General features: G+C 43.4%; 1 protein-coding gene across 3 annotated transcripts; it reads right to left on the minus strand.

Moving 5' to 3' along the window:
* Positions 1–752: 752 nt before the first annotated feature.
* On the minus strand, positions 753–8,386 carry ubac1 (UBA domain containing 1). Of its 3 annotated transcripts, XM_068721034.1 has the most exons (11): positions 7,963–8,386; positions 6,806–6,926; positions 6,639–6,712; positions 6,403–6,510; positions 6,206–6,308; positions 5,762–5,870; positions 5,362–5,638; positions 4,769–4,855; positions 4,378–4,516; positions 3,230–3,354; positions 753–1,250 (listed from the first exon to the last, which is right to left on the minus strand). In XM_068721034.1, the coding sequence occupies exons 1-10, from the start codon at positions 8,098–8,100 to the stop codon at positions 3,239–3,241; spliced, it is 1,272 nt and encodes a 423-aa protein (XP_068577135.1). In that variant the 5' UTR covers positions 8,101–8,386; the 3' UTR covers positions 753–1,250; positions 3,230–3,238. The 3 variants fall into 3 exon arrangements, with proteins under 3 accessions (XP_068577135.1, XP_068577136.1, XP_068577134.1); XM_068721035.1 differs by having other exon boundaries at positions 753–3,354; positions 6,403–6,507; XM_068721033.1 differs by having other exon boundaries at positions 753–3,354.

Raw genomic sequence — 8,386 nt, forward strand, 5'->3', positions numbered from 1 at the left:
CAGCTGACTCATGAAAAACCAACAACTCTCTTCTGAGAGCAAAAGGCTGCGAGGTGAACTTGAGGCCGCTCTAAAGGAGAGGCAGCTTGATCACAGGCAGCTTCAGGGCGACCGAGAAGCTTGCAGCAGACTGGAGGAGGCCATCGAGAAGCTGCAGGATCGGTTCTGGAGAGCTTTTAAAAAAAAAGATCCAGATCCAAGAGGAGATCTCTGACAAGACGAATTGTTAGGGCATTCCCTCAAATGTGAGAAGAAGTGCTTTGATCAGATGATTTTAGTAAAGCAGGCTGCAGTCGATCCTCTAGCAATCCTCAGAGGAGACTTAGACCATCTCTGAGAGCCAGTTTACCATCACTAAGCTCCAGTGCATGGCAGATGGGCTCAAAGATCAGCAAGTCAGAGAGCGAGACAAGACGCCCTAAAAACAGGACAAGACAACAATGTCAGAGAGTTGATCAGATCAACCTTCTCGTGAGAAGAAAGCATCGAGCTCAAGGAAGCTTTAAACCCGGCAGGTTGGCAACGCTGGAGGAGAAGCAGAAGTCGCCTCTTTTTGAATAATTTCAACACTCAAGAGACATAATCTTTTAGAGACATAAGCCGCGACTTCGAGACAATTTAACCTCAATCTGATAGAGGCTGATGAAACCATATAGAATGCAAACCTGCAGCCCAGTGACACCTTATTCACACCTGTGCTTCTCTGATTGTGACACGTCAAAAATGAAGAAAGAAACAGAATCCCCAAAAAATACAGCCACAAAAAATACCTTTAATGCAATAGTGATTTAAATGCCAGTAGCCGTGAGGCTGTCTGAATGAACAGACGGTGAGAGTATATATTGCATAGGTTGTTAATCGGGGACAGTCCTGTATGAAAGCGGAGTGAAAACAAAATCCTGTGACTCAAACCATCCTTCAGTGTCCCTCGCCAATAGAGTTCATCGTGTTCTTCTCCGTTCTCAAAAGGTGTCTGCATTTCCTGTGGACCTTTTTTTTGTTTTGTTTGTTTCTTCTTCTTCTTCTTCTTCTTCTTCTTCAAAACGTACATTCTCCCAAATGTTTGTTTGGAGATATTACGGGAGAGCATACCGATGCAAAGCATGGAGGCGTGGTGAGACAGCTGGTCACTGCGGCCGCGATGGAGGTCCACCGCAGTGCAGAACGTGTGCAGAGAGGCTTCTGGAGACGAGTGTAGAAATCCTGTCTTCATTCTAACGTGTTGCACTACTTTCAATCACGCCGAGACCCTAAAAGTCCAGAAGCACATTTTCACAATGGTTTGTAAAAACAACATTTGAATCATTTAATTCTTTTTTTCTTTTTCTTCACATTTTGTAGATTAGCTCCGAGGTTTGCTAAAAATGTTTATAAATAAGAACAAGTTACTAGTTTGGCTTCGATATAAATAATGTAATAATACATAGTTCAAACAGACACTTCTCTCTAAAAACATTTAAATATTTTCAAATATTGCAATTACGAAACCATGTCCTGTAGTGCTCTTATTCATGAAGTTCTAGACAGATTAGTTAAAGCCATTTTCAAATGCCAAACTAGAAGGAAGGGGGGGGGGGGGGGGGGGGAGCAGAGGTTTGCCCTGACGACAGCTTTAGAAAAACAATCTCAGCCTCCCTGAGCAGAAAGTCACGTCAATACCACATTTTAAATATTGAATAAAAACACTCAAAAGCTTGGCAAAACACACCACCCTCCATGTTGTTTCTAGCTGTCGGTACAACCAGGTGAAGCCGACCCCGCCCTTCTTGTAGCTGGAGATTTTTTTTTTTTTAAGCACTCAATGCAAAGGCTAATATTGTAGAACACGCTACCCATTGCAGTTCACACATCTCTAACACGCAAAAACAAACATATTTCTTTACAGGTCAACTGAAGTCCTTTTGCTATTGCACAGAAATACAGGGGATTTTTTTTTTTTTCAATGAGGAAAAACTAATGACAAGGCAGATTATATAGTGACATTTTGGTTTGGTTTGACAGCATAAATGTTCACTGCTCTCAAAGACAAAAAAAAAAAAAAAAAAAAAAAGACAAAAAGTAAACCAAAAAAAGACGCTGGTTGCGTCTCAAATTCTGTCATTTCCTCGTGCGTGTGAAGATGCGTGCGTCTTCATCTTTCAGATTCAACGGTTAAAAAAAAAAAAAAAGACAAACCCCTTCTGATTCGGCTCAGCTTCATTTAACGTCCCACCACAGCCATTGGAGACACGGACCCTTCTCTTAACTTCGTAAGTGCTGCAGTGAGTGATATTCGTAGGAGGTGAACAAGTGCTAAATGAGCGCGACATTAAAATATGACATTCAAGAGCACGTTGACAATAAACACACAGGCCTAATATATCGGGGGGGGGGGGGGTTCTCTTGTAAAAACATGACTAAGACACAAACAGTTTAGTGTACAGCTTTCGTCTAATTAAAAAAAAAAAAAAAAAAAAGGCAAGAAAGTCAAATAAATACTGTTGAAGAAGCTCAAGGACAAGTGTTGGCTTTGAAGCGAGAGGCTGGCCGGCTGACGGTGACCTCGAGGGCGCGAGTGGAGAGAGAGGTAAACGTGTGACCTTCACTGTGACCTCCGGCCTCTCGACTACAAGCCGCTACTTTGATTTAAAAAAATAAAAGACTAAGACAAAAAGGGGGGGGGGGGGGGGAGACAGAACACGAAGCTGACAGACGTTTTCCACACATTCACCACAGATGAAATGTAACAATTTAAAGACACAGACAAAACTGTAATTGATATTTAAATATTGCAAAACATACAAAAACAGTTCTCCTTGAAGTGTAAACATTAAATTGATGTCTGATGTCATTTCTGCACATGGAGAAATTATATAAAATAAATCATGTCCGTCACGACTATAAACTGTTCTCGTTAAAATGTAGAAACAACATACTAAATCTCTCTCTTTTTTTTTTATTATTATTACTGTAATAATGTTTATGTTAACATTTGTCTTGTATAAGTGTTTTTACTGTACTGTTATAAATAATTATATGTGTAACATCTTAATTCATACTTCCGACTCCTCCAGCGTTGTCTTTACAAGGCAAAAACAATACTTGTGTCTCTGCCGCACTCAGATCCACACACACACACACACACACACACACACACACACACACACACACACACACACACACACACACACACACACACACACACACACACACACACACACACAAGCTGCCTGTCACACAGGGGGGTCACCAGGAAGCTCTATGTTCGATTGAGGGTCTGGAAGATTCTGGATATTTGGAGCATGACAGGGCCCGTCTCGGGGTCGTTCATCCACTGGGTGCTGTTCAGAGGATTCTCCAGCATGTCTTCAAACGCTGCGTACAAACACAACAGACCCGGGTCACAAACACACCGAACAAAACCAGCCGCTATTCAACAGTCTTCAGACTAAAAAAAAAACGGGCCGAGACCACCTGAAAAGTTGTTGTTGGTGGTATGAAAGCAAAGTGATAACATGGATTAAAACGCTAAACTACGATTACATCCATCTGCTGCTGATGAACTCTTAAGAAAGCAGTCTTCCAACCTTCATAGCTGAAAGCTGTTTTTGTCCCGTGTCCATCTGCTCCTCACTAGGGTTGGGTACCGAAAACCGGTGCCAATATACAACCGGTGCCTACCGGACCGAAACGCAGATGTCGGTGCTTCCTTTCGGTGCCGAGGCAAATATGCTCATATTTCTGCAAAAGAATTGCTGAAGTTTATTTATATTTATTTAAGTATACTGTCAACTGTTGTTAACAGTTAATATATTGTTCATAGTTTGAAGTTAAAAAGTTTGAAGCTGTAGTTTGAAGCCCAGTGTTTTGTATTTATTTATATTTATAATATATTGTTCAATTTGAAGAAAACAAATTGCCTTGGCAATAAAAAAAAGCTTTTCTTTCATGTCGTCAATCGTCGTTTTGTGTGTTTTTTTTTTTTGTTTTTTTTTTAAGTATCGGTTCAGGCACCGTTTAGGCACCGGTATCGTTTTAAAAGTATCGTTTTAACACCGGTATCGGAAAAAACCCAAACGATACCCATCCCTACTCCTCACTACTTATGACATGAAAGGTTGAGCTACAGTCTGGACTAACGGCGCTCATGATCAGTCACTCCTCTGTGTTTACTCCTCTGGGTCACTTTGTAAAAAGTCAGTGTGAACAGGAACCAGACCAGAATTAAAACGCAACAATGTAGAATGATTTTTCTGGTTCAGCTGTGCTGGAGGTTTTTTTTTAAAAACACTACCCACACAACAAAAGACGGTTGTTGATATGATTCGGGCGATCACTTTCCATTTACAAAAAACACCTACTCTCCCGACTTGTCCACTAAATGTGACTTGACTCTACCTAGCAGGGTCTTGGGATTGGTTAGACCCAACTGGACCACTGGATTCTCCAGAATGGCTTGGAACAGCGGGCTGTTGGTGTCGATGCCTTTGTCCAGATCTTCTGGGGAAGGTTTCCTGTCTCCCAGCAGCCACTCGCACTGCAGGACGGAGAGAAAAACAATAGAAGAAGCCAAAGTTCACGTTCTGTTTTTTTGAAAATCCATTCATATATTTATGGAGGTCTGGGTCTAGGATCAGCAACAAAACCGTGTTCATATCACGGTCTATTATTCTTATGAATATTTGTTTTAGTGTCACGGCCACATGGCTCGCCATCAGAACAACAGAGGTGAAATCAATAAGTCAACGGGTTAACGAGCCATTTCTCCAATCTGGGTGTGTGAACGTACCGCAGCGTCCTGTTGGTTGTTATTCACCCTCAGAGCATCGACCACCTCCTTCTCATCGAACCCCATCTCCATCAGCGCAATGACGGCCTGCAGAGACAAGGAAGAAGACAGAGCGTCAAGCTTAAAGACATTTCCGGTCCCATAAAGTCTACATGCACGGTCACAGATCACAGGTGTCTTGGGGGAAATACACAATGTGTGCTCAGTGGAAGAAGCTGCTGGGTTTTATTGGAAGACGGTACTTTTAATCACGTTTCTATTTTGGGACATACTGGGGAGCACTGTTCCTTTGGAATACAGGAGGTACATTAAGCTCTAGAAATGAGGGAAATGAGGAGATTATGAACACAATCAACGTGATCTACAAATCCTATGACTAAAGCCACTAATACTTTCTATCCATGAGTTCACATTTCAATATTCTCAGAATCTAATAGGCTTTATTCCTCAAGTCCAGCCCTACTGCTGTAGGTCTATGTACACTACTGTATGTTAGACGATGCAGTCAAGTAGCATCTCCGTACAAAATACAGAGCAATGGAAAGCTCAGAGGTAAGAAAGGGTCTAAGGCTAAAGAGGCTAAGGCCACCCACTCTGGAGTCCGGTCTGAACTCCCGTTTCCTGCGGATCCTCTTGAAGATCTCCGTGAGCTCGTCCTGCCTGACGCTCTCTTCCGTGCTCGACTGGCTGGAGAGGCTGCGGAGAAGGTTCGGACCGGAGGCCGGCGCCGAGGGGCCCGGTGCGGCGGCGGCAGCGGCGGCGGCCGTGGCCCCCGCCGCCCCGGACGAGTCCTGGCCAGGTATGGGTGCGTCTACGGAGGGGTCGTCCACGTGCTCGATGAGCCACTCCATCGCCTGGGTGACGGACATGCTGCAGAAAGAGAGGACAAGATGAGGGGGGGGGGGGAGAAGAAGAGAGAAACACCGTCGACATATTCCAAACGGTTCGGCCCGTCATCAGTTGTGAGCGACTTGTTATCTGACGAAGACTTACTGGTTCAATCTGAGAGCTTTGATGGCTCTGCTCTCAGGGAAACCCATCTCAGTGAGCTGCTGAAGGGCTGTTTCATCCACCCGGTCCTCTTCATCCTCATCCAACATCGCTGCAACACAAAAGAGACCAGAGGAGTGCAACTGAGGGTTGAGCAACACGTGTGTGTGTGTGTGTGTGAAATGTCTCCAAACAATAAACATCGGGATTTCCAGCAACGAAAACAAATATCGAAAATATGGCCGATATGCAAAAGAAAGACTTTAAATGCGGGTCGCTATATTGAGCTTGAACTGCAGAGTTTTGAAATAAAACGTACGTAATATGTATTGAAATACACTCTCGATAACAATGTGTGCCGAGGGTGGCACATTAAGCACAGCATGAGAGGTCTAGGGCATTAATGGATCGATGAATTGAATAGTTGTGAGGTATTGTAAGTTTTACCATTGGCCTTTTTAAAAAGTTCAACAGCATCAGGGTTCAAGGCAAGAAGCTTCTGGGCGACTTCAATGAGAGAAACCAGGATTTTTCTTAGCTCCGTCTGAAACTGGAACACAGCAAACACGACAGACATCAATCTATCAATAACATCTTTGCGTTCGGTCTGAACTGAGCTGAATCCATTCCGCCAAGAAGCTCACATCTCTGATGTTGTGCTGGGTCACAGTGCGGTCAGTGTGGCGCGTGGACAGGTTGCCGGTGGCTTTTAGAATTGCATCTTTGTCTGGAGCCTTGTTGTCTTGTTTCTTCTTTGACAACGGGGGAGAAACAACAAAGAGACATAATTAACTAAATAAAGACACCACATCTCCGGTGCAGAATTTACTAATATCGACGAAGGAGCTTTCAGTCAAGGCCTAAAGAAGAATCAGCTCACCTTTTCATCTGAACTAACGTCTGCCATCTTTGGAGGGGTCGGCGGCGGTCTTTTCTTTATGAGCAGCAAAACTTCTACGAGACGTATATATGAAACACGGTCAGATGGTGGGAAACAGTGGCGGGTTAGGGTGCATCCCACATCTTGTCAAAGGGGTCGGAACATACCTTTGTCTTTGAGATTCTCATCGGCGACAGTTTTGGTGTCTGTGAGGACTCGTTCTGTAGCAGCGTGTATGAGTTTATGGTGGGTAAGTGTTTTGGGGTCTTCTAGACTCCCGTGTACGTACTGCAAACCAAGCACAACACAAAGTGAATAAACAGAAGGGATTCAACGGTGGACTCTTCTCATTGTTGCATAATCGGTTATATAGGTTGTTTTTTTGGTCAAATGGTAGAAAAAAGGGGACATCTTCAAATTGTTGTTTTCTTCCAAAAAGTGCAAAACTTGCAAGTATTCGATTTACAATTTACAAAGCTGACAAGCAGCGAATTCTCCCATTAAAGAAGTATGTTATGGTCTGGAATTATCTTAATAATTAGTTTAAATGATGAAACGATAATCCAAATCCTTGTTAATTAATTTCCTATTAATCGACTAGAGCTGAAACATCAACAAGCTGATGAATCAGTTGACTTAATATTAATCCCCAACCCTTCTGATCATCGATTAATCGTTTAAGTCAAATATCAAGTGATAATGATTCTCCATTCTGCATTCCTCCACTCATCATATCATTGTAACTTAAATATCCTTTAGTCAGACAAAACAAATCGTTTGAAAACATAAACTAGGACTCTTTGGAAATTGAGAATTTTATAGACTAATAGATTCATTTAAAAAGAAAGGCAATTAATCAATTAGTTGCTTCAGAACTGAATCTGATAACTTTCATCATGCTGTCTGTGACCATATGTTGTTGTTGTTACACGATTGAAAACAACGTAAACATGTTCATTCCCCATGTCGTGATGAGCAACGGACATCAGACCACCACTTGAGGTTATGCTATAGGCCGTAGAAGGAGAAGTGAGAAGAGATGAGTGTAATAATAGACAGCCTGTAAAGCAACGTGCCACTCAGGCGAGCCACTGGCAACAGACAAGAGGGTATAGCTGTTAGCATAGCTAGCTTGAGATGGGCAGCCCAACCTGCTAAATTATAAATAGCAAGGTCTACCCAGTTACTATAAATACAAAGCCAGTGACACTGACACTGACGGTGTACACAGAGGGTATGGCACACCGCAACCACCCCAGGCAGAGGAGTGACAGGACAGAAAAAACAAACTAGGGAAGACACAAACAACCCCCAAAAAACCTACATGTTTCAAGCACTTCTCCTTCAGTTTCTCAACAGTGGTGTCTTCCGTGACCTCCTCTAACCACTCCGTGCCGTCCATGGTGCAGATGTGTATTTTCAACACTTTCCCGGCGAATATCTTCTCCTCCTGGACGAACATAGCTGCAGCCTTTGAGAGTAAAGAGTACCAGTCCAGTGACGTTAGCTAGCAGCAGTTGCTATGTGCTCCTGGCAAAGCTAGCGTGCTAGCGTTAGCACCCAGCTAGCCGTCGTTTTTTGTAAATCCAACCGACAACAGAGCAACACAAGGCGCAGGTTAGCTGAGGGCCATCTTCGGTCTCCTCTGCCGGGTTTCGCTGCGGTGGCAACCGATTAGAGTGTTCAGTGACCGCCAAGGTGTTTATTATGCCCAGCGCAACACACAAGCCGCCAGCCAGCAAGTACCC

This window comes from Cebidichthys violaceus, unplaced genomic scaffold, assembly GCF_023349555.1.
Source record: "Cebidichthys violaceus isolate CVI_PGR_0920_01 unplaced genomic scaffold, fCebVio1.0.p SCAF_26, whole genome shotgun sequence".
NCBI lineage: Eukaryota > Metazoa > Chordata > Actinopteri > Perciformes > Stichaeidae > Cebidichthys > Cebidichthys violaceus.

Coding starts and splice junctions, on each gene's coding strand:
- ubac1 (XM_068721034.1), bottom strand. CDS start 8,100: ATGTTCGTCCAGGAGGAGAAGATATTCGCCGGGAAAGTGTTGAAAATA. Junction 6,511..6,638: donor ACGTTAGTTCAGATGAAAAG/GTGAGCTGATTC, acceptor CCGTTGTCAAAG/AAGAAACAAGACAACAAGGC. Junction 4,517..4,768: donor ACAACCAACAGGACGCTGCG/GTACGTTCACAC, acceptor TCCGTCCTGCAG/TGCGAGTGGCTGCTGGGAGA.